The sequence below is a fragment of the Scomber scombrus genome, chromosome 13 (assembly GCF_963691925.1).
Source record: "Scomber scombrus chromosome 13, fScoSco1.1, whole genome shotgun sequence".
Taxonomy (NCBI): Eukaryota; Metazoa; Chordata; class Actinopteri; order Scombriformes; family Scombridae; genus Scomber; species Scomber scombrus.
In genome coordinates, this window is record NC_084982.1 from 30,817,131 (window position 1) to 30,843,101 (window position 25,971).

At 44.9% G+C, this 25,971-nt stretch overlaps 1 protein-coding gene across 1 annotated transcript in view; it reads left to right on the forward strand.

Moving 5' to 3' along the window:
- The window catches only part of ttn.1 (titin, tandem duplicate 1), a 168,348-nt gene that overhangs the window by 130,447 nt on the left and 11,930 nt on the right, over positions 1-25,971 (forward strand). Inside the window, 29 exon segments of the mRNA XM_062431364.1 lie at positions 53-6,539; positions 6,600-9,861; positions 9,934-10,664; positions 11,044-11,340; positions 11,602-12,189; positions 12,370-12,672; positions 13,101-13,397; positions 13,538-13,825; positions 13,936-14,241; positions 14,438-14,740; positions 14,826-15,131; positions 15,264-17,030; positions 17,397-17,690; positions 17,867-18,151; positions 18,462-18,761; positions 19,138-21,204; positions 21,341-21,643; positions 21,745-22,050; positions 22,501-22,791; positions 23,051-23,350; positions 23,664-23,969; positions 24,156-24,458; positions 24,699-24,739; positions 24,741-24,923; positions 24,925-24,985; positions 25,380-25,423; positions 25,426-25,752; positions 25,754-25,921; positions 25,923-25,966. Of these exon segments, the coding sequence (XP_062287348.1) occupies positions 53-6,539; positions 6,600-9,861; positions 9,934-10,664; positions 11,044-11,340; positions 11,602-12,189; positions 12,370-12,672; positions 13,101-13,397; positions 13,538-13,825; positions 13,936-14,241; positions 14,438-14,740; positions 14,826-15,131; positions 15,264-17,030; positions 17,397-17,690; positions 17,867-18,151; positions 18,462-18,761; positions 19,138-21,204; positions 21,341-21,643; positions 21,745-22,050; positions 22,501-22,791; positions 23,051-23,350; positions 23,664-23,969; positions 24,156-24,458; positions 24,699-24,739; positions 24,741-24,923; positions 24,925-24,985; positions 25,380-25,423; positions 25,426-25,752; positions 25,754-25,921; positions 25,923-25,966 (20,558 nt within the window).

Here is a 25,971-nt window from a genome sequence, read left to right on the forward strand (position 1 = left end):
CGCTGTTGAAGCCACAGCTGAAGAAGCACCTGCTATAGATGCACCTGCTGAGCAATGGATAATGTGCACACCACCAACTGGTGTCAAGAAGACCAAGTTTGAAGTTGTAAACCTGAAGGAAAACCAGGCGTACAAGTTTAGAGTATGTGCTATCAACAAGGTTGGCATTGGTGAGAATGCTGATGTTTCTGGAGTCATTGTCACCCATGACAGAACTGAAGAGCCAGATCTTGACATTGACCCAGAGCTGAGAAAGATTGTGACCATTAAAGCTGGAGCTTCACTTAGACTGTTTATTCCAATTAAAGGAAGGCCCACTCCTACCATCAAGTGGGACAAAGATGATGTTGCACTGAAAGAGACTGCTCAGATCGAGGTAACCAGTAGTTTCACAGCCCTTGTAATTGACAAGATGAGCAGAAATGATAGTGGAAAATACACTGTCACTGCAGAGAACTCAAGTGGAACCAAATCTGCATTTGTTGTTGTCCGTGTTCTTGACACACCCAGTGCTCCTGTTAACATGAAAGTAAAAGAAATAACAAACCAGACAGTGACACTGGCATGGGAACCACCTCTGTTAGATGGTGGGTCGAAGATCAAGAACTACATTGTGGAGAAGAGAGAGAGCACACGCAAAACATATGCAGCTGTGGTAACAAATTGCCATACTCTTTCTTGGAAGATAGAACCACTCCAGGAGGGCTGCAGTTACTATTTCCGAGTCCTTGCTGAAAATGCTCATGGTGTTGGCCTGCCTGCAATAACTGTCAACCCTCTAAAGGTGTCAGAGGTGCCCCAGGCCCCCAAGAACTTGATTGTCACAGACCAAACTAAGACAAGTATCTCTTTGGCATGGGAGAAGCCAGAGTTTGATGGTGGTAGTAGAGTCATGCAGTACCTGCTTGAGATGCAGGTTAAAGGCCAGGACAAGTGGTCTGGTGTTAACACATATAAGACAATGGAGACTACTGTTACTAAACTGAACCCAGGAGAAGAGTATCTATTCAGAGTTACAGCAATGAATGATAAGGGTAAGAGCGACCCCAAAGTCCTTGCTGGCCCAGTCATGACCAAGGACTTAGTCTTTGAGCCAGATGTTCGACCAGCTTTCAGCAACTACAGTGTACATGTGGGCAAAGACTTGAATGTTGTTATTCCCATCTTTGGACGTCCTAAACCATCTGTATCATGGACAAAAGATGGTGCTCTTTTGAAGTTCACTACCAGAGTCAACATTTCCAATACACTAACACATACAACACTGTGCATTAAGGAGGCAGCAGGTGAAGATGGTGGCATGTACAGTATAAATGTAGCCAACTCAGCTGGAAAGAAGGACACAACAGTTGAAATTATTGTACTTGAAAAACCTGGGCCCCCATCTGGCCCAGTGAGGTTTGACGAAATCACAACACAGAGTGTAACTATTTCATGGGACCCACCAAAACACAACGGTGGTTGCCAGATTTCAAACTACATTGTGCAAAAGAGAGATACTACAACACCAACCTGGGAGAATGTCAGCATTAATTGTGCCAGAACCAGCATAAAAGTGCATAGGCTGAAGACTGGAGCTGAGTACCAATTCAGGATCATTGCTCAGAACCGCTACGGCAAGAGTCATGGTCTGGATTCATCTGCTGTGGTCGCTCAGTACCCATACAAAGAGCCCGGGCCACCAGGCACTCCTTTCATTTCTTCTCTCTCTAGAGATCACCAGATTGTTGACTGGCACGAGCCTGTCTCCGATGGAGGCAGCCCTGTTCTTGGCTACCATCTTGAAAGGAAAGAGAGGAATAGTATTCTCTGGGTCAAGATTAACAAGATGCTTATTCACGATACTAATTTCAGGAGTCACCCCCTGGAAGAAGGTGTTGAATATGAATACAGGGTTTATGCTGAAAATATTGTTGGCATCGGCAGGTGCAGTAAGATCTCAGAGGGCTGCAGTGCCCGTGACCCATGCGATCCTCCTGGCACACCAGAGGCTATCCACGTGACAAAAGATACCATTGTCATTCAGTGGACTAAACCTGAATATGATGGTGGCAGTAACATAACTGGCTACCTTGTGGAGAAGCGTGATCTGCCAGAGGGCCGATGGATAAGGGCTAACTTCACTAATGTGATTGAGACCCAGTTCACTGTCACCGGTTTGACTGAAAATGACCAGTATGACTTTAGAGTCATTGCTAAAAATGCTGTTGGCACCATTAGCAAGCCATCTTACAACAGTGGACCAATCATTGCAAGTGATCAGATGGAAGCACCCAAATTCTCCATAGACCCTGCATTCACCAAGACCATTGTCATCAATGCTGGAGAGACATTCAAGCTAGACGCAGATGTCCGTGGCAAGCCACTTCCTACTATCCAGTGGTTCAAGGATGAACATCCAGTTGAGAATACACTCAGACTTCTGATCAAAAACTCAGAAAACTGTGCAATGATTGTCATTAAGGACTCTGTCAGAATAGATGGTGGAACTTACACACTCCAGCTTACAAATGGTGCTGGCACTGAAACTGTTCCATTCAAGGTTGTGGTACTGGACAGGCCTAGCGCATGTGAAGGACCTCTTCATGTAACTGGGGTTTCCGAGAATAGATGCACACTGGCATGGCGTGCTCCTCTACATGATGGAGGTAGTGCCATTACACGCTATATCATTGAAAGACGAGAGACCAGCCGTCTAGCTTGGACTGTTGTTAATAACAACTGTGACACCACATGCTACAAAGTCACCAAATTGCTGGAAGGCAATGAGTATGTGTTCCGAGTCATGGCAGCTAACAGTTATGGTGTCAGTGAGCCACTCGAGTCTGGCGGAGTGATCATGAAGACTCCATTTGTTCCTCCTGGTCCACCTCACATTGATGATGTATCCAACATTGCCCGTGATGGCATGACCATCACTTGGTCTGCCCCCGACAGTGATGGTGGCAGTGAAATCACCAATTACATAATTGAAAAGAAGGATAGAAATGGAATTAAATGGACCAGATGCAACAGGCAGAAGGTAACTGACCTTTCCTTTAGAGTTACAGGCCTAACGACTGGCCATGAGTATGAGTTTAGAGTGGCTGCTGAGAATGTAGTTGGCGTGGGAGAGCCAAGCCTTCCAAGTTCATTCTACAGGGCCTGTGATCCTAAGTACAAACCTGGTTCCCCAGCACATGTGCATGTAATTGACTCCACAAAGAGTTCTATTACAGTTTCATGGGGTAAGCCTCTATTTGATGGTGGCAGCACCATTCAAGGATACATTGTTGAAGTCTGCAAGGCTGAAGAGGAGGAATGGATCATGGTAACTCCCCCCACTGGCCTGCGTGTCAACAAATATGAAATTACCAAACTTACCGAGGGTCAGGAGTACAAGATCCAGGTGTGTGCTCTGAACAAACTGGGAGTTGGTGAGCCAGCTGCTCTCTCTGGAACAGCTAAACCAGAAGAAAGAGTGGAACCACCAGAGATCCACTTGGATTCTGAGCTGAGAAAGGGTATCATTGTGAAGGCTGGAGGGTCTGTTAGAATCCATATTCCATTCAAGGGTAGGCCAATTCCTGAGATTAAATGGACTAAAGATGAGGGAGACCTGATTGAAAAGGCACTGGTTGAGAAAGCACATAACTTCACGGAGCTGTCCATTGACTCATGTGACAGGAGCAACTCAGGAAAATACACTCTGAGCCTAACCAACAGCAGTGGGTCTGTGTCAGAGTTTGTTGCTGTTAAAGTTCTGGATACACCTGGGGCCCCACAAAACCTTGTGGTTAAAGATGTCAAAAAGGACTCTGTCACTCTTGTATGGGATGCACCACTGATTGATGGAGGTTCCAAAATTAAGAACTATGTTATTGACAAACGTGAATCAACCCGAAAGGTATATGCAAATGTGTCTACCAAATGCACCAAGACAACATTCAAAGTAGAGAACCTTATTGAGGGTGCTATGTACTACTTCAAAGTCATGGCTGAGAATGAATATGGAGTTGGTCAGGGTGTTGAAACAAAGACAGCTTCCAAGGCCTCTGAGGTCCCTCTTCCTGTTGGAAAAGTCTTCCTCACTGATGTCACTAAGACCACTGCCTCACTGGCTTGGGAGAAACCTGAGCATGATGGAGGCAGCAGAATTGCTGGCTACCTGATTGAGATGCAGCCCAAGGGCACAGATAAGTGGGGAGTTGCAACAAATACAAAGACATGTGAGGGCACTGTCACAGGCCTCACAAGTGGAACAGAATACCTTTTCCGTATCGTTGCTCACAATGAGAAGGGAAAGAGTGAGCCAAAGGCACTTGCTGCACCTGTTATTGCCAGTGAGATGAGCATAGAGCCAAGTATAAAGATGCAATTCAACACTTATAGTGTATTAGCTGGAAAGGATCTTAAATTGGAATTCCCTGTGCATGGCAGGCCCAAACCGAGAGTCACCTGGACCAAGGATGGTCAGGCTCTGAAGGTGACATCCAGAATCAATGTGTTAAACACTAAAACAACAACTGGAATTCAGATTACTGAGGCATGCAAAGAGGACTTAGGCAAATACAGCATTACAGCAACCAGTACTGCTGGCACAACCACTGAGGAGGTGGGTGTCATTATTCTTGATAAACCTGGTCCATCAACAGGTCCAATTAAGGTTGTTGAAGTGAGCAATACCTTTGTCCATCTCTCTTGGGAGCCCCCAGTGTACACAGGTGGATGCCAGGTAAAGAACTACATAGTGGAAAAAAGAGACACCACCACCCAAACATGGCAATCAGTCACCACACAACTTGCCAGAACAGCTTTCAAAGTCACCAAGCTGAAGACTGGTGCAGAATACCAGTTCAGAATCATCGCTGAAAACAGATATGGAAAGGGTGCGCCTCTGGATTCCAAGGCCATTACTGTTCAGTATCCATACAAACCACCAGGGCCTCCTGGAACACCAAATATCAAATCTGCAACAAAGGAGATGATGATCATTCAATGGAATGAGCCAGTTAATGATGGTGGAAGTCCAGTAATTGGCTACCACCTGGAAAGCAAAGAGAGAAGCAGCATCCTGTGGATCAAACTGAACAAGACTCTCATCACTGATACAGAGTTCAAGACCTGCAATCTTGAGGAGGGTATTGGATACGAATTTAGAGTGTATGCTGAGAATATTGTTGGAATTGGCAGATGCAGTAAAGTGTCAGAGTCCTATGTTGCTCGTGACCCATGTGATCCCCCTGGTGCTCCTGAAGCTGTAACTATTACTAAGAACCTAATTAAGATTCAGTGGACCAAGCCTCAGTATGATGGTGGCAGCAAGGTAAATGGCTATATTGTGGAGAGGAAAGATCTTTCCTCCCCTGAGGGGCGTTGGGTAAGAAATAATTTCACTAATATAATTGAGACTGAATATTCCATCACTGGTCTGACAGAGAATGAACAATATGAATTCAGAGTTATTGCTAGAAATGTAGCTGGAGTCTTCAGTGATCCATCTGACAGCTCAGGACCTATTACGGCTACTGATGAAATTGAACCACCAAGGGCCTCAATGGATCCCAAATACAAGGATGTCATTGTTGTCAGTGCTGGGGAAAACTTGCTTCTTTATGCAGACATCCATGGCAAACCAGTTCCAGATGTTGTCTGGCTAAAGGAGGGCAAGCAAATGGATAAAGCCCTGCGCATTGAAGTGAAAACTACTCACAAACATGCGTCCATGAACATTAAGGATGTAACCAAGCTTGACAGTGGCCACTATGACCTTGTCCTGAAAAATCTGGGTGGTACAAAAATGTTCCCCATCACTGTAAAAGTCCTTGACAAACCAGGTAAACCTACTGGACCCATGAAGGTGACAGGTGTTATGTCTGACAGGTGCACCCTTTCCTGGGCTGAGCCAGCTCTAGATGGTGGGGCTAGCATCACTCACTATATTTTGGAGAAGAGAGAAACTAGCAGATTGTCCTGGATGGTGGCTGCACCCAATATCAAGGGTCTGTTCTTTAAATTAACAAACTTGCTCCCTGGAAATGAATATATTTTCAGAGTAAGGGCTGTCAACAAGTATGGTGTTGGCGATTATCTCGAGAGTGAACCTATCATTGCACGCAATCCTTATAAGCCACCTAGTGCTCCCGGAACTCCAGAGGCAAGTCAGATCAGAAAGGACTCTATGGTTTTGTCATGGACTGTTCCAGAACAGACGGGTGGAGCTGATATTGAAGGCTACCACCTTGAAAAACGCGACAAAGATGGTGTGAGATGGACAAAGTGTAACAGACAAAAACTGACTGAAACCCACTTCAAGGTCACTGGTCTGATGACGGATCACTTCTATGAGTTCCGTGTTTCTGCTGAGAACGAGGCTGGAATGGGAGACCTCAGTGAATTATCCCTGTTCTACAGAGCATGTGATGCCACAACACCACCTGGACCTCCTCACCATCCTAAGGTGGCAGACTACACAAAGTCTACTGTGTCTCTAACCTGGGGCAAACCTGACTTTGATGGTGGTGCCTACATTAAGGGCTACATTGTTGAAATGAGGGAGTATACACCAGAACCAGAGTCAGAGGAGGAGGAGGAAGAAGTAGCACCAGCAATAGAGGCACCAGTTGAAAAGGAATGGGCCATGTGCACTCCACCCACTGGCATTCAAGCTACTAAACTCACTATTACAGACCTGAAGGAGGGTGAAGAGTATCAGTTCCGTGTCTGTGCCATTAACTCTGAGGGAGTGGGAGAGGCTGCTAATGTGCATGGCACTGTAGTCACGTCTGACAGGTTGGAAGCACCCGAGATCGAGCTGGATGCTGATCTCAGAAAGGTGGTATCAGTCCGTGCTGGTGGAACTCTGCGTTTGTTTGTCACCATCAGAGGACGGCCTGAACCTACTGTGAAATGGGAGAAGGTTGAGGGTGAACTTACAGAGCGTGCTGCTACTGACACTACCAGTTCATACACTATGCTGGTCATTGACAATGTTAACCGCTTTGACAGCGGCAAATACTCACTGACATTGGAAAACGGCAGTGGTACAAAATCTGCCATTGTTGCAGTGAGAATTCTGGATACACCAAGTGCACCACAAAACTTTGCTGTGAAGGAACTCAAGAAGGACTCAGTGACCCTTGCCTGGGACACTCCACTCACAGATGGTGGTTCCAAAATCACAAACTACATTTTGGAGAAGAGAGAGTCTGTCAGGAAGGCCTTTACTACTGTAACCAGCAACTGCACAGCTAACTCATTCAAGATTGAGGAGCTACCTGAGGGTGGCACCTTCTATTTCAGAGTATGTGCTGTTAATGTATATGGCCAAGGACAGATGGTAGAAACTAAAGAAATCAAAATATCTGAGGTACCTCCGCCACCAAGCAAGGTTACCGTTGTGGATGTGACAAAGACCAGTGTGTCACTGGTATGGGTAAAACCTGCTCATGATGGTGGAAGTAAAATAATGTGCTACAATGTAGAATTTAAGACAAAGACTGGTGATAAATGGGGAACAGCATGCACAGTCAAGGTGCCTGAGGCAACTGTTCCTAATCTGACTCCTAATGAAACATATTTATTCAGAGTTGTTGCAATCAATGAGAAGGGAAAGAGTGAGCCAAAAGATCTTGGCTTGCCTGTGGTTGCAAAGGATACTGCAATTGAGCCATCTGTCCACTTACTGTTCAACACATACAGTGTGAAGGCTGGAGATGACCTCACTCTTGAAGTCCAAGTAAGAGGCAGGCCTAAGCCTGTTGTGTCCTGGAAGAAGGATGCTCTTCCTTTGAAACAAACGTCATCAGTGACCATCTTAAACACTGCAACCTCATCCAAAATTATAATCAAAGAAGCTAAGAGAGAGCATGTTGGCAATTATGAGATCACTCTGGCCAACACAGCAGGAAAAGTCACTTCACAAATTGGAGTTGTTGTCCTTGATAAACCAAGTCCACCTAACAGCATTAAGGTGGATGCTGTGACCTCAGACAGCATCACACTGTCCTGGTCTCCACCAGACTATGATGGTGGCTGCTCCATCAGTAACTATATTGTGGAGAAGCGAGACACAAACACACAAGAATGGCAGATGGTAGCAAGCAATGTTGCCAGAACATCTTTCAAGGCTGGCCGTCTGACACATGGAGCAGAGTACCAATTCCGTATCTATGCAGTTAACCGTTATGGAAAGAGTACACATCTGGATTCACCTGGAATTACCGCTCAGTACAACTTTAAACAACCTGGACCTCCTTCCACACCTATAGTGAAGTTGGCCACCAAGTCTTACATGTTGGTGACTTGGAATGAGCCAGTCAATGATGGTGGTAGTCCTGTTCTGGGTTACCATCTGGAGAGGAAGGAACGTGCTAGCATTCTTTGGACAAAGATGAACAGAGCAATGATAAAAGATACTGAATACAAAGTCGTTGGAATTGAAGAGGGTATGATGTATGAATACCGTCTCTATGCTGAAAATATTGCTGGCATCGGTAAATGCAGCAAAGCCTGTGAAGCTGTAGCAGCCAGAGATCCATGTGATCCCCCAGGCACACCTGTAGTCACTGCTGTTACCAGAACATCTGTCTCCTTGTCCTGGGGTAAACCAGAGTATGATGGTGGAGCCAAGGTTTCTGGCTACATCATCGAATTCAGAGACCTTCCTGAAGGACGCTGGACAAGGTGCAACTTCACCAATGTAGCTGAGACCCACTATAATGTGACAAGTCTTACAGAGAACAACCAGTATGACTTCCGTGTTATTGCAAAGAATGCAGCAGGATTGTTCAGTGAACCATCTGACAATACTGGCCCCATCACTGTGAAAGATGATGTGGATCCACCACGCATCATGATGGATGTCAAGTTCAGAGAGACTGTGAGTGTGAAAGCAGGAGAAACTCTGAAGATTAATGCTGACTTCGCTGGACGCCCTGCTCCTGTCATTTCCTGGACCAAGGATGGTAAGGAGATCGAGCGCAGAGCCAGAATCCAGATTGTTTCAACAGATACCAGCACCGCCGTCACTGTGAAGGATTGCATCAGAAGTGATTCTGGACAGTATGCTCTGACTCTACAGAATATTGCCGGAACAGTTACCATCCCAATTAACTGTGTGATTCTGGATAAGCCAGGGCCCTCTGCAGGACCTCTGCAAATCACAGGTCTCACAGCTGAGGCTTGCACTCTGTCATGGGGACCACCACAGGAGATTGGTGGTGCTGACATCACACATTATGTTGTTGAGAAGCGTGACACCAGCCGCTTGGCATGGACACTAGTGAGAACAGGCATTACAACAACATACTTCAAGGTCATAGGACTACTTAAGGGAGATGAATATATCTTCAGGGTTTTGGCTGTCAACAAGTTTGGAGTTGGTGAGGCCCTGGACAGTGATGCTATAAAAGTTACAGATCCATACACTTTTGCCACAGCTCCCACTAGTGTTGATGTCACTGACCAAACTGGAGAGTCAATGACCCTTACCTGGTGCAAGCCAGCCAGTGATGGAGGCAGTCCCATAACGGGATATGTGATTGAGCGCCGTGAAAAGACAGGTATGCATTGGGTACGAGTGAACAGAGATCCAGTTGTTGAATGCACCACTCTAGCAACAAAACTACGCAAGGGTTGTGAGTATGACTTCAGAGTCTATGCTGAAAATGCTGCTGGTCTTAGTCCTCCAAGTGAACCATCTGCATCATTTAGAACAATGGATCCTCTGGTTGTTCCTTCTTGCCCAACTAAACCAAAGATTGTCAATTCAACTACAGACAGTGTTACCATAGTCTGGAAACCACCCACAGATGATGGTGGTGCTCCTATCCTTGGATATAGTGTGGAATACAGAGACTACATCTACAAACCAGAACCAGAGTTTGATGAGGAAGAGGAGGAATATGAAGAGGAAGAAGAGGAAGAAGAAGAATCACCTGAAGAACTAGCAAGATGGGTGGAGGCTGTTCCTCTTACCAAGAGCTTGGAGTTCACAATCATTGGACTAAAGACAGATGCAGAATATGAATTCTGTGTCAAGGCAATAAATAAAGTTGGACACAGTGTACGTAGCACATATTCGGATGCAGGTTTTGCCATGGACAGAACTTCAGAACCATCATTTGATGTTGACATTGAGCTGCGCAAAGTACTTGTTGTCAAACATGGCACAGCATTTACACTCAATGTACCATTCAAGGGCAAACCTGTTCCATCAGTGGCATGGGCCAAAGAGGACATTGATCTAAAGGTTAGGGGAATGATTGAATCGACAGAATCCAGCACTAAACTGACAATTGATAAGTCAACTAGAAATGATTCTGGAGAATATTGCGTAACTATTGAATCACCTTTGGGAAAAGCAACATTACCCATGGTCGTCAAGGTGCTCGACTCTCCTGGACCCCCTGTCAATGTTAAAGTTTCAGCTGTGACCAGGGATTCTGCAACCCTTACTTGGGAAGCTCCTGAGAATGATGGTGGTGATGCAATGAAGGCTTACCACGTTGAAAAGCGTGAGGCCAGTATGAAGGCCTGGGTGACTGTGACCAGCAACTGCCATGCACTAACTTACAAGGTAGAAAACTTGCAGGAAGGAGCCATGTATTACTTCAGAGTCATTGGAGAAAATGAGCAAGGTGTGGGCGTCCCTCAAGAAGCCAAGAATGCCACAAAGATTACAGGTATGTGTATTTTTATTTCATTTTTAAATTTTGTTTTCAATTAGTTTGGTTTCAGTTAGTTTCCAGAGTGGGTTTGCTCATTTCAGTTTAGTTTTTATTAGTTTGTCATTTAGTTTAGTTTTTATTAGTTTCAGTATTAGTTTGGTTTGTTATTATATGGGGGATATTTGTCAGGGGCAAGATTTAAGACGTTCAGAATAGCTATTACATCATATAATACAAACAATTTTTTCTCACTAAAATGTTTTTTTCACATCTACTTTTAGTTTTTAATTAAGTTTTAGTTGCACATCACCTTGATGTTAACTGTTTTTTTTCCTGCTACGTTTTATAATTTCCACAAATTGTACTTAATAAAATTCCCTACTGTGTGTTACAGAGGTACCAAGTCCACCCATGAAATTTGGAGTTGCAAATGTTACTAAGGACAGCGTTACAATTGCCTGGACAAGACCAGAATATGATGGTGGAAGCAGAGTCAAGGGTTATGTTATTGATGCCATTGAGAAGGGACAGACCAAATGGGTGAAGTGTGCCACTGTGAGAACCACGAATCACACCATAAAGAGCCTGAGGGAGGGTGCAGAATACTTCTTCAGAGTCCGCGCTGAGAACCATGCTGGACTAAGTGAAGCAAAGGAGATGATTGTACCTGTTATCGTCAAAGAAATACACGGTAATATCTCTAGCTTTACTACTAGATTTTGGTATCCATCATCTGATTGATTTTTTGCAGTCTCAATAACAACGAACAAGAAAACAGCTGAGACTGAATTATAAAAGTTAGAACTATTTCTCACAAATGTGTATTTTTTAGAATACTTTTCAAAAAGCCCTTTCTGTAAAAAACTTGATGGATTTTTTTTTCTGTGGAAAGGTGGATTCATTTTTTTTTAAGATTACATTACTTATCATTTTCCTGTTTTTTTCTGAACAGAGGCTCCAGAGTTTGATCTGAAGAACTACCCCAAGAATACAGTTTATGTGAGAGCAGGATCCAACCTGACCTTTGAGATTCCTCTCACTGGCAGGCCTATGCCTAAAGTGACTATGTCCAAGAATAATGTTGTCATCAAGGGATCCAAGAGGCTGCTGACTGAAGTAACACCAGACACCTTAATCATCACCCTGAATGAAAGCATGGCAAGCGATGCCGGCAAATATGAAATCACTGCCTCAAATGCTGGAGGTACCGCCAAGATCTTCATTATCTTCATAGTACTAGACAGACCCGGACCTCCTACTGGACCAGTTGAGGTTGGAGAGGTTGGAGAGACCACAGTGTGCCTTAAATGGGCTCCTCCAGAGTATATTGGCGGCAGTCCTGTAACCAACTATATTGTCCTAAAACGTGAAACTAGCACTCCTGCCTGGGCAGAGGTGTCCACTAGCGTTGCTAGAAACGCAATTAAGGTGACTAAGCTGTCTAAGGGAGAGGAGTATCAGTTCAGGATAAAGGCTGAGAATCGCAACGGCATCAGTGGCCACATTGACAGCAAGCCAATCACAATAAAGCTTCCATACAGTAAGTCAATACAGTCAATAGTATTAATTATTTTATTTTTGTGGTTGACAAATTGACATTACATGTTGGGGTAAATAATCTTGCTGTCCAGCATTAATTATTCATTTTTAGTGACGAGTTACATGGATTATGAATCCTTCTGAATAAACACTAACATTAAAGTTACTCTATCCATTACAGCCATCCCTGGACCTCCATCCACACCCTGGGTCACATTTGTATCTAGAGAGAGCCTAACGGTGTGCTGGAATGAGCCGGTCACTGACGGTGGAAACCCTGTGTTTGGGTATCATCTCCAGATGAAGGAAAGGAGCAGCATCCTCTGGCAGAAAATCAATAAGACAGCAATCCCAGGAAATCAGTGGAGGGTCACCAACATCTGCCCAGGACTCATTTACGAGTTTAAGGTGGCAGCTGAAAATGCTGCTGGTATTGGAAAGATTAGCAAGACATCAGAGGAGGTGCTGGCTATTGATGCCTGTGGTAAGTGTTTTTGAACTGGATCTCGTTCTACAATTTGTTTAAAAAGGTGACATCAATCAATCAATCTTTATTTATAAAGCGCCAAATTACAACAAAGTCATCTCAAGGCACTTTCCACATAGAGCAGGTCTAAACCGAACTCTGCAGGTTTAATTTAAAGAGACCCAACATTCACACATGAGCAGCACTTGGTGACAGTGGAGAGAAAAAACTCCCTTTAAACAGGAAGAACCCTCAGAACCAGAACCAGACACACAGTGTGAGAAGATCTGCCTCTACCTGTTGGGGAGAGAGGAGGAGGGAGGGGGGGTGATAAGAGAGAGAAGAACATCATATTAATGTTTGATCTGAGTTGTACGGAGTCCATTAGCCTTAAAGATTTAAATATCTCCTTATTTAATAGTGATTTTTCATCTTTATTACTGCAGAGCCCCCAGCAAATGTTCAAGTCACAGAAGTCACCAAGAACTCAGTCAGCCTGGGCTGGCAGAGGCCTCCATATGATGGTGGCAGCAAGATTACCGGCTACAGCGTGGAAAGGAGGGATGCTCCCGATGGCAGATGGGTGAAGGCCAACTTCACAAACATCATTGAAATGGGCTTTACTGTATCTGGACTGAACCAGGATGAGTCTTATGAGTTCAGAGTGTACGCCAAGAATGCTGTTGGGTCTATCAGCAACCCATCTCTTATTGCTGGCCCAGTCACCTGCGTTGATGCATGTGGTGAGTTGCATTCTATCTACATTACTTATATTAACCAGCATAAGTAATTCTTCATGTCCATCTTGATAGAAGTTGGTGGACTGTAAGTTATGTTGTATGTTTTCAATAAACCAAACCCCAAAATATCTTGTGTCTCACAGGTGCTCCAGCTATTGACCTTCCTCCAGAGTATCTGGATGTGGTTCAGTACAAGGCTGGAGCTTCGCTTAAACTCGGAGTAGGAATCATTGCCAAGCCTCTGCCAAGTATTGAGTGGCTCAAGGATGGAAGGGAACTTCTGGTCACCTCAACCGTTAGTGTTGAAAGCACAACTGACACTTCTGCTGTCCTGATCAAGGATGCAGCTCGCATTGACACGGGCTCATATGATATTAAGATCAAGAATGTTTTGGGCTCAGCATCCGCAACCATCCGGATTGAAATCCTTGGTATGAAGAAATTCTTAATCAGTTTGAATAAGTTTGAGATTATGTAATTTAATGGAATTGACATTCTTGTATTTTCTGTTAATATTCTCCAACTTTTTATCTCCCTGCAGATAAACCTGGACCCCCAGCTGGCAACATCAATTTCGTCTCCATTACAGCAGAAAAGATGATCTTTAACTGGGAGCCTGTGCCTGAAGGTGACCAGGGAGGTTCCAAGGTGACCCACTACATTGTTGAGAAGCGCGAAACCAGCCGAGTGGTCTGGTCAACGGTTTCGGAGAGGCATGAGCAGACCCACATTGCTGTTAGCAAGTTATTGCGAGGAAATGAGTATGTGTTCCGCGTCAGAGGTGTTAATAAGTTTGGAGTTGGAGAGCCACTGGAGTCGGAGCCAGTCGTCGCTAAGAATGCTTTTGGTAAGCTTTGGGCTGCAGAGTTCTATGAATATGATAAAAATAAGAACATCATATGGACTAATATAAATTAGATTTTAGAATCTAACTACATTTGTTGTTGTTATTTTTCTACTGCTTTGCATTCATCAGAAGATAATGTACACATTTTTTATCAAGAATGTAATGATTTTGCCACTTACATTTCCACTTTTTATAGTAACTCCCGGGCAGACTCGAACCCCCGAGGTGAACACCATCACCAAGACCACCATGGTGGTAGAATGGGACAAACCAGGTGTAGATGGAGGCAGCCCCGTTACAGGCTACTACCTTGAAAGACGTGACAAGAAGAGCTTGCGTTGGATAAGAGTTTACAAAGACCCTGTTACTGACATCAAACAGACTGTCTACCACCTGACAGAAGGAAGCGAGTATCAATATCGTGTCTGTGCTATTAACAAGGCCGGAGAAGGACCTTTCTCTGAAGCATCAGACCTCTACAAGGCTGCCGATCCTGTTGGTAAGTGGCCTTTCAGTGACCTCCCGTGAGGACAATGAAGACAGACAAATGAATCTATTACCTAACAAATCCATTGTACTTATAGATACACCAGATGAGCCTTGCAAGCTGAAGGTGGTGGACTCCACCAAAACATCCATCACCTTGGGTTGGTCCAAGCCAGAATGGGATGGAGGCAGTGAAGTCATCAGCTACATGGTGGAGAAACTTATTGAGGGAGAGGAAGAATGGGTCATGATTACCTCCAAGGGAGAGGTGAAGACTACAGAGTACACAGTTCATCAACTTAAGCCAGATGTCAACTACTTCTTCAGAGTGTCTGCCGTCAACTGTGCCGGCCGTGGAGAGCCTCTTGAGATGACGGAGCCTGTGCAGGCCAAAGATATTCTCGGTAAAATAAATCTTTAATGTTGAAAATGTGAAGTGTGTTCAGTTTACAACACTAATGCCTTGGTTTGTTTGTACATACATACTCATATACTATATACAATGTGACCTTGTATATTTTTCATGATTTTCACAGAGGAGGCCCAGATTGACTCAGATGTGGCCATGAGAACTCACTACGTTGTGAAGGCTGGCAAGGATGTGGAGCTGTCTGTTCCTCTGAAGGGCAGACCGGCTCCTTCTGCTTCCTGGAGCAAAGGAGAAGAATGCATTGACCACAACTCTCAGTATGAGTTCCACCACTCAGACACTACTACAGTCCTTGTGATGCGTGACGTGACCAGGAATGACACTGGAAAGTACACAGTCAAGATTGAGAATGGTGTGGGAGAGCCTAAGACACTGACCCTGTCCATGAAGGTCCAAGACACTCCAGCTCAGTGCAGGAACCTGGAACTGAAGGAAGTGACCCGTGGAAAGGTTACTCTCTGCTGGGAGGCTCCGCTCCTTGATGGTGGTGCTGAAATCACAAACTATATTGTTGAAAAGAGAGACTCCTCCAAGAGATCCTACTCTGCAGTGACAAGCAAATGCACAGAAACAACATACACGATAGAAGATCTCTCAGAGAAGACATCCTTCTTCTTCCGTGTATTAGCTGAGAATGAAAATGGAGTCGGTGATCCATGTGAAACACATGAGCCAGTGAAGGCTACAGAGACTCCAGGACCAGTCAAGGAGGTGTCTATGAAGGATTCATCCAAGACCTCTGTCACTCTGCAGTGGCTGAAGCCTGATTATGATGGTGGCAGCATTATCTCTGACTATGTCATTGAGAAGAAGATAGAGAAGGAAGAGGAATGGTCAGTGGGAGGATCCAGCAGACAGTGTGAGTTTGAGGTCAAGAAACTCAAGGAGCACTCAAACATGTTCTTCAGAGTTGCCGCCAGAAATGAAAAGGGACATGGCGACTTTGTTGAGATTGGGCCTATCAGGGTGGTTGACTACATTATCACACCTGAAGCAAGCCTTGCAGACTATCCAAACGGCAGAATCAAAGTTCGCCTTGGTCACAATGTGCACATTGAGCTGCCATACAAAGGTAAACCCAGACCTGCAGTTAAGTGGTTGAAGGACAATCTGCCTCTGAGGGAAAGTGACCAAATCCGCTTCAAGAAGACAGAAAACAAAGCCACTCTAATGATCAAGAATGTGAAGAAGGAGCACGAGGGTAAATATACTCTTACCCTCGACAACATGGTCAACAGGAGATCCTTCCACATCCATGTCGTAACACTTGGACCACCATCAAAGCCTGTTGGACCTATCATCTTGGATGAGGTGAGAGCTGAGAACATCATGATCTCCTGGGAAGAACCCAATGATGATGGTGGTGGAAATATCACCTGCTACTCCGTGGAGAAGCGTGACACCTCCCAAACTGACTGGAAGATGGCATGCTCCAGTGTAGAAGGAACTCAGTTCAGGGTGCCCAACCTGATAAAGGGTCTCCAGTACCAATTCAGAGTGTTTGCTGAGAACAGGTACGGTGTCAGTGAACCTTTGGTATCACAGATGGTAGTTGCCAAGCACCAGTTCAGGCCTCCAGGCCCACCAGGCAAACCTGTCGTGTACAATGTCACCAACGATGGCATGACTATCAGGTGGGAGCTGCCGCTCTATGATGGTGGTACCCCTGTCCAGGGCTATCATGTGGAGAAGAAGGAGAAGAACAGCATCACATGGCAAAAGGTGAATACTATGGTGGTCAAAGAAACAGAATACAGGATCTTGGAATTGATTGAAGGCCTCGAGTACTCCTTCAGAGTCTACGCCCAGAATGATGCTGGCTTCAGCAGAATGAGTGATGAAAGCAAGCCCACCATGGCTGTCAGTCCTGTTGGTGAGTTTTGATTCACATTATGATTTTATCTGTTATTATATTGTTAATAAGTTTAACCAAATCAGTTTTGTTCTAAAAACCAGACTAACGTATGGTTGAAAAGAAGCAAAGATGTTTATGTTTATTTTATTTGGGTCCATTATGTAAATGTGCCAGACTTAGCCATACAGGCCCTGGTAGATTGATGGCATATAACAAAACAGAAGAAGGAGCACATAAGAAAAGACAAAGTCACATAAACACAGATCATTAGCAAAACAGTGACATAACCACTCATCCAGATTGTGACAGCACGTTTGATTGACCGGTAAACATTGTTTTATTGATTTGAAGAAAGACTTAGTATGTATATCTCATGTATTTCAGATCCTCCCAGCCAGCCCGACTACACCGATGTGACTATTGATTCAATCAGTCTTAAATGGGATCCACCAAAACGTGATGGAGGTAGCAAGATTACTGGCTACACCATTGAGAAACGCCAAGGACATGGCCGCTGGTTCAAAGCCAACCTGACCGACGTGCACGACTGCCAATACACCATCAGTGGTTTGACAGTGAATGAGCGCTATGAGTTCAGAGTGACTGCCAGGAACGCCATTGGTGTTGTCAGCCCTCCATCCAACTCCTCTGGATTGATTGTGGTTAGAAGTGAGAATGGTGAGTAATGACAGGACAACCAGAGGCTTGTGATCTTCTTGTTTGTTTGTTGGTAAATGACCAAACTGCTCAATGGCTGGCAGTAAAATATATGAGTGCATATCATAGTTGTAATTGTTAACGCTTAGTAAAGCTTCATACTGTAAGCTAATGCATCCTTCTTTCCTCCAAATCAGCTGCTCCTCATATTGAGTTTGGCCCAGAGTACTTCGAGGGTTTGACAGTCAAGGCAGGAGACAACATCAGACTGAAGGTGACGATTAATGGACGCCCTGTTCCTAAGGTGGTCTGGCACAGAGATGGTGTGTTGGTCACCAAAAAGATGATGGATATAATCAACGTAGCTGGATCCAGCACCTTGTTTGTGAGGGATTCTGACCGTAGTCACCGTGGCCTCTACACTGTGGAGGCTACCAACGGGTCTGGAAGCAAGAAGGAGAACATCCTTGTTCAAGTCCAAGGTAATTAAATGTTTGCACCACTGTGTATAGTCTTTTAATTTCTTTATTTTATTCTTTATTTTAGCACAGCAGTATATATTACTAATCTTATGCCAAGATAAAAGCTGTTTACATTGTTTTCAATTACAAGAAATAATACAATTAAAATAAATAATAAGATATACCAGTAAGCAAACTTTATACAGTTTTGGAGAGGTACAGTGTGTATGTAGGTGTCTATGTGGGAAAGAGGTGATAGTGAGAGTGTGAGGGGTCTCTTGGTGTGCGGTATAGTAACTTTGTTTTACTTTTTCTCACCCTTGTGATGCAGACACGCCTGGGGAGCCAGTAGGACCCATCACTTTCAGCAACATCTCCGAGGGCAGGTGCACTCTGTCTTGGAGTCCACCTGAGAATGACGGCTGCTCTGAGATTTCACATTACATTGTTGAGAAGCGTGAGACTGCCAAGATCTCCTGGGCTTTAGTGTCTGATGAATGTGAAGAGTGCACTTACGATGCAACCAAGCTCATCACGACCAATGAGTACCAGTTCAGGGTCTCTGCCGTCAATATGTTTGGAGTTAGCAGACCTTTGGAATCGAGCCCCATCATCGCACAGATGCAATACAGTGAGTTCAATGTTTATTTATCATTATTTCAGATAAAAGAAAAGGCATGACTATAATAATTTATGTGCTATTGACAGTATTATATATATATATATATATATATATTATTAGTCCACAGGCTGTTGGTTTTCCATGCTGATAGTACTTTGTTCTGTTGCTATATGAACTACATTTTAACAAACATTATTAAAGAGGGGACTTTGACACAATACCAGACCTCTTGTAGACCACTAATCAGACATTTTGACCATCATTGTTGGCATTGTAACGCCTTTATACAAGACATTGTCTTTTTCCAACAATTTGTATTAAACATTAAACAATTTTTATTTTTTTAAATGTGATTAATCTCTACATACATTACCTTTTTTCCCAGCTGTTGCTGATGCTCCAGGTACTCCTGATTCCACTGAGGTGACAGGAGAGAGCATCACCCTGGCCTGGGCTCCTCCTAAATCTGATGGAGGAAACCCTATTCAGTGCTATATTCTGGAGAAACGAGAGAAGAAGACTCTGCGGTTCTACAGAGTAATTACCAAGAAGCCTATCGTTGAGTGTGCTCACAAGGTACTAAATCTGACCGAGGATATGGAATATGAGTTCCGTGTTATGGCCGTGAACGACGCCGGTGTTGGAGCTCCCAGCAACGTATCCCTTCCTATCAAAGCTGCCGAAGAAAAGGATATCCCCTGTGCTCCATCTGTGGTCTGTGTGTCAGACTCCACCAACACCTCCATCAGTCTGGAATGGTCCAAGCCTGCCGATGACGGAGGCATGGAGATCCTGGGCTACATCATTGAGATGATGAAGGCTGACGAAACAGAATGGAAGAGGGTAAATGAGGAGTTGGTAGCAGAAACCAATTATACGGCTACTGGCCTTCAGACAGGAGCTGAGTATAAGCTCCGTGTTGCAGCTGTCAATCACATGGGAAGAGGTGAGGACATGGAGACTTCAGAGCTTGCTCAGGCTGTTGACAGGCAAACACCACCACAGGTGGATATTGATGCCTCCTTCAAGCAGACACACATTGTTAAGGCTGGAGGTTCAGTGTGCTTGGCTGTACAATTCAGAGGAAAGCCTATTCCCACCGCCACCTGGGTGAAGGAAGAAGGAGAGCTGGGTGTCATGTCAGAGATCATAACTACAGAGGGCAGCAGTTCTCTCATCATTGAAAACTGTTCCAGAAATGATTCAGGCAAATACACGGTTGACCTGGAGAATGCCAGCGGCAGCAAAGCCATTACATTCAATGTAAAGGTGATGGACACTCCTGGAACTCCACAGAATGTGGCCTTTAAGGAAGTGTCCAGAGGCTCAGTCACACTCATTTGGGAGCCTCCCGTTAATGACGGTGGAGCACGAATCTATCACTATATTGTCGAAAGGCGCGAAGCTAGCCGCCGCACTTGGCAGCAGTCTGGTAGCAACTGCACTCGGCATATCATGAAGATCCAGGACTTGCTGGAGGGAGTGCCATACTTCTTCAGAGTCTCTGCAGAGAACCAGCATGGTGTGGGTGAGGCTTTTGAGCTGACTGAGCCTGTCACTGCCACTGCAGAGCCAGCTGCTCCAAAGAGACTGGACATCCTCGACACCACAGACAGCTCTGTGTCACTGGGCTGGCTCAAACCAGAACATGACGGCGGTAGCCGCATCCAGGGTTACACCATAGAGGCTAGGCCAAAGGGTACAGACAAATGGGTACTGATTGGCAACACCAAGAATCTCACCTACGACATCGAAAAGCTCAACAAGGGTGACGAGTATGACCTCCGTGTGAAGGCTAAGAATGAATCCGGCTTCAGCAAACCCAGGGAAACTCTGGCCCCTGTGCTCATCAAAGAGCCTCACATTGAACCTGCTGCTAACCTCAGCGAGATCCCCGGACAGCTCATTACATGCAGGTCTGGCAGCACCTTCACCATTGATGTTCCCATTAGTGGTAGACCAGCTCCTAAAGTCACCTGGAAGCTAGAGGAGATGAGATTGAAAAATTCTGACAGAGTTACCATCAAAGTAACAAAGCATAGAGCCAGCATCTCAGTCAAGGAGGCCATGAGAGGCGATGGTGGTAAATACTACCTGACTCTGGAGAATGTGACAGGAGCCAAGACCTTCACTATTGAAGTTAATGTCACTGGTAGACCCAGTCCTCCAGCTGGACCCATTGAAATCTCCTCCATCACCTCTGAGTCCTGTGTCGTTACCTGGGAACCACCAGAGGACGACGGTGGCACTGTAATTACCAACTACATTGTGGAGAAGCGTGAGTCTGGCTCTACGGCCTGGCAGCTGATCAACTCCAGCGTAAAGCGCACGTCTCTCCATGTTTCTCATCTGACCAAGTACATGCAGTACACATTCAGGGTCTCTGCCGAGAACAGGTTTGGTGTCAGCAAGCACACTGAGTCTGAGACTATTGTTGCAGAGCATCCTTTCAGTGAGTACCTTTATATCAACTTAAATGTGTACCAGCATATTAAAGAACATTTTTTAGATTGTCAATGTCTGAAATGTACATCAGGCTGTAATGTAGATGACTGTACTAAGAAACAACATTTTATTTTGCTTCACAGCTCCTCCTGGACCACCAACAAAGCCTGTAGTCTTCAATGTCACCGCCAACACAATGACCCTGCAATGGGAAGAGCCCTACAACGATGGTGGCAGCAAGGTGACGGGTTACTGGATTGAAAAGAAGGAGAGGAACATCATTCTGTGGGTGAGGGAGAACAAGATCCCATGCTTTGAGTGCTCCTACAAGGTGGAGGGCCTGGTTGAAGGTCTGGAGTACCAGTTCAGGATTTATGCCATGAACAGTGCCGGGCTGAGCAAAGCCAGCGAGGCCTCCAAGGGAGCAGTGGCTGAAAACCCTGTTGGTGAGTGTTTTTTTTATTCTTACATTTTGTAAGTATTTTATGTTAAGTTTCTACTTTTATGCTCCGGCATGTCTGACAAACATTATTTGTCTATTTTTTAGATCCACCAAGTAAGCCAGAAGTCACAAATGTCACCAGAACCACCGTATCCCTCAAATGGTCATCTCCACTGAACGATGGTGGCAGCCCGATCGTGGGATACATCATTGAGCGTAAGCCATACACTGTGACCGGTGAAGGCCGCTGGCTCAAGTGTAACTACACTAATGTGACAGACACGTTCTACACTGTGACGGCCCTCGGAGAGGGAGAGCCCTACGAGTTCAGAGTCGTTGCCAAGAACGCCAACCAGGTGTTCAGCCTCCCCTCAGAGTCCACCGGCTCTGTGCAGTGCAAGAGTGAATTTGGTAAGATGTGCATCTTTGATCATGATACAGAGTTTATGCTACATGCTATGAACAATATCTTTAAAAATAAACATATAGTTTATTTGAGAATTTCACCAGATACCATCTGATTCATTTTTTTATCAGAACATCAAAAAAAGCAAACTAGACACAAAGTAAAACAACTGTTAGGTAATGGGACAGTCAACATATCAAAGCAGATAAATGATATGATAATATGACTTTGTAACTAAATCTTAAACATAAACATGGATTACTACACTTTTCAAACTGCAGGTGAAATGTTCATTAAAGGCAAAATGTGTCAAAATAGCATTTAAATGAAATATGTTCATGCTGCAGAGATATCCTACATATCTTATTCTACAGTCACCATAATCATTTACATTAATATAATAATCAGGTCCAAATGATAAATTCCTTGAACCATGCTCCTTTTATCATCAACAGAGCCGCCAAAGGCCCAGCTGGACAGCAAACTCATGTCTGAAACTGTGAAGGTCAGAGCTGGTTCAGACCTGGTTCTGGATGCTGCAGTGGGCGGCAGACCGGACCCCAAAGCTTCCTGGTCCAAAGGCAAAAAGGAGCTGGAGTTGTGTGAAAAGTACCACCTGCAGTACACGTCCACCAGGGCCATGGCCGTCATCAAGTTCTGTGACAGAGATGACACTGGAAAGTACATCCTGACGGTCCGGAACGTGAGTGGAACCAAGACCGCTGAAGTCAACGTCAAAGTGCTCGGTGAGTGAGAATGTTTTATACTGAGAGCTTTAAATCACACCTTCAGGATCATGTTGAAGGTACACTAGCTTGTAACAGTGAGAATGGCCCCTCCTTCATTCCCACTCTGATAGTAACTTTACTTCCTGCTGCTTAGTTACATCTTAGTTATGTTGATATAATTAATTCTAAAGATGTGTAAGTGTTGCTGCTCCTAAGCAACTGTAACTAGAGGTGGTTATCTGAAGCCACTCACCATGTGTACATCTGCTGTTAACAGACACTCCTGGAGTTTGTGAAGGCAACATCCAAATCAGCAAGGTCACTGAAGAGTCGTGCACGCTGAGCTGGAAGCCTCCTCTGGAGGACGGTGGAGACGAGATCTCCCACTACATCGTGGAGAGGCGCGACACCAACAGGCTCAACTGGGTTATCATGCATGCTGAATGCAAGGAGCTGACCTGCGACATCACACGGTTGTTCAAAAATACAGAATACCTGTTCAGAGTGAAGGGAGTCAACAAGTATGGAGCTGGAGTCCACATCCAGTCAGAGCCCATGATCGCCAGAAACACTTTCAGTAAGTGCTGCCAACAGATCACTGAAAATAACAATGTCCTCAAAATGTAGTCTGAAACCCTTCTCTGCATTTATAAATGCTTGTTTATGTCTTGTTTTATGTTTTTTAGGGCTGTCAATCACGTAAAATATTATTCGTGATTAAACGCATTTACTTTGACAGCCCTAATATTTTTATTTTAAGAAGTTAAAACGTTTCTTGCAGCCTGCTATCCTCAGGTAGGGGTAGTGTCCTTAGCTACATAAACACCTACAAAATAAAACTAGAAATGAAATCCTCATAGGCTGTAACACTCTAATCCATCTTCCTCCAGCTGTGCCGAGTCCTCCCGGTGCTCCAGAGATCTTAGCATCTGGAAAGGACTTTGCCACCATTGAGTGGCTGAAGCCAGAGAGCGATGGTGGCAGCCCATTGATCCACTACCTGGTGGAGAGGCGTGAGAGGAAGAGCGCCCGCTGGGTGAAGGTGAACAGGGACGGAGCTCACCTGGACACCACACTGAAGGTGTCTGATTTGACTGAAGGCAACATCTACCAGTTCAGAGTGACAGCCATTAACAAGGCCGGAGAGAGTGAAGCCAGCGAGGTTTCTCTGTATGTTGTCTGCAGAGTGCCGACATGTAAGTCCAGTTTGTTCCACTAACATTACACGCAACAATTTCCTTCTTCTTTGAAGTTTAATTAATACACTGTGAATAGAAAACAATAAGACTTACTATCTCGGGACATTACTAGAACGTAACTGTGACCATTAATATTTAAATTAAACCAGAGGTTGGTCGTACTCATGTATCCTCCCCTCTCAGGCACACCTGCTCCTCCTTCCATTCCTCGTATCACCGACACTCACTCTGAGAGCATCAGCCTGGCCTGGAGCCGTCCTTTGGAGGATGGAGGTGCTGACGTGATGGGCTACATTCTGGAGATGCAGGAAGCTGGAGCAGAGGACTGGAAAAAGGCACATGACAAGACCCTGCGGGCTGCAGAATACGTGGTGACCGGACTCTCAGCGGGTAAGAAGTACTGCTTCAGAGTGGCCGCCATCAACTTCAACGGCACGGGAGACTTCAGTGAACCGTCTGCTGAGACTGAACCAGTGGACAGAATCGGTACGTTGCACATCAAACATCTGCTTCCTTCGTGGTATTAGTGATTTTAACACTTAGAAAAGCAAAAACATAACGAGCCACTTGATTTTAAACTGAACAGGCTTTCAATAAACATTTGGTCCGACACAATCATTCAAGTACAGAGAAATATATTTCTGTCTTTAAAACATATAAAATGTAAATATTAATTCCAAGATCAGCAACAATACAACCTTAATCATCACCTTCCTCTCTCACTAGAAACTCCTGACTTTGAGCTCCATGACGACCTGAAGAAGACCCATCTGCCTGCGTGCCGGCGGCTCCCTGCGCCTGTTTGTGAACGTCACCCGGTCGTCCCTGCTCCTGCCCATCACATGGAGCAAGCCTGGTGTTGACCTCCACAACCGAGGTTTCATTGACATCACCAACACATCCACCACACTCATCATCGATAAGGTCCACCGCTACGATGCCGGCAAGTACAACGCTGGTGGCTGAGAACTCTGCCGGGAAACAGGAAGTCAGCATTCTGGTCAAGGTCTACGGTGAGTTAACCCTTATTTATTTATTATTATTACACTGACTGCATATGAAATGTTAGATTCATTGACTGATAATACTTTTATGTACCATAATATTGGTAAGAAGAAACAGAGAAACATTCATTTAACATTACATTTAAATTACAGAAGACAATATTAAGCTCCATATTGGTTTTAGGGATTATTCAGGTTAATGTTACATATTGATGTTATGCAGCCTCTCTGCTGCTTGTTGAAGTGTGACCTGAACACAGAGGGTGGTTGGTTAGCTGCTATAGTTTCACTCAGTGTGATCTTTACATGGTGACAGATGCTCATCATCACAGCCCAGTATTTGTATGAAAATACCTGTTTGATTTTTTGAGTTAAAGAAAACAATGTATGTTTATTATTATAGATACTCCTGGACCAACTGGTCCAATCAAGATGAAGGAGCCTGACCCAAGGACTCTGCCACCATCTCCTGGGAAGCTCCAGCTGTAGACGGCGGTGCTCCTGTCAACAATTACATCATCGAGAGGCGTGAGGCCTCCATGAGAGCCTACAAGACCGTCACCTCCAAGTGTAGCAAGACTTCTTTCAAGATTGAAGACCTGTTTGAGGGCATGCTGTACTACTTCAGAGTCCTCCCCGAAAACATCTACGGTATCGGTGAGCCCTGTGAGACTCCAGACCTCATCCTGGTTTGTGAGGTTCCTCTGCCTCCACACAAGCTGGAGATGATCGATGTCACCAAGAGCACCGTCACATTGGGCTGGGAGAAGCCCCGAGCACGATGGAGGCAGCAGGTTAACGGGCTACGTCATCGAGGCCTGTAGAGTCGACACTGACAAGTGGATGAAGGTGGCCACGCTGAAGACAACCGACTTCGAGCACACCATCGAGAAGCTGAATGAGAAGGAGCAGTACCTGTTCAGAATCAGGGCCGTCAACAGCAGAAGGTGCCAGCGAGCCAAAGGAACTTCTTACAGCCGTTACCGTACAGGAAC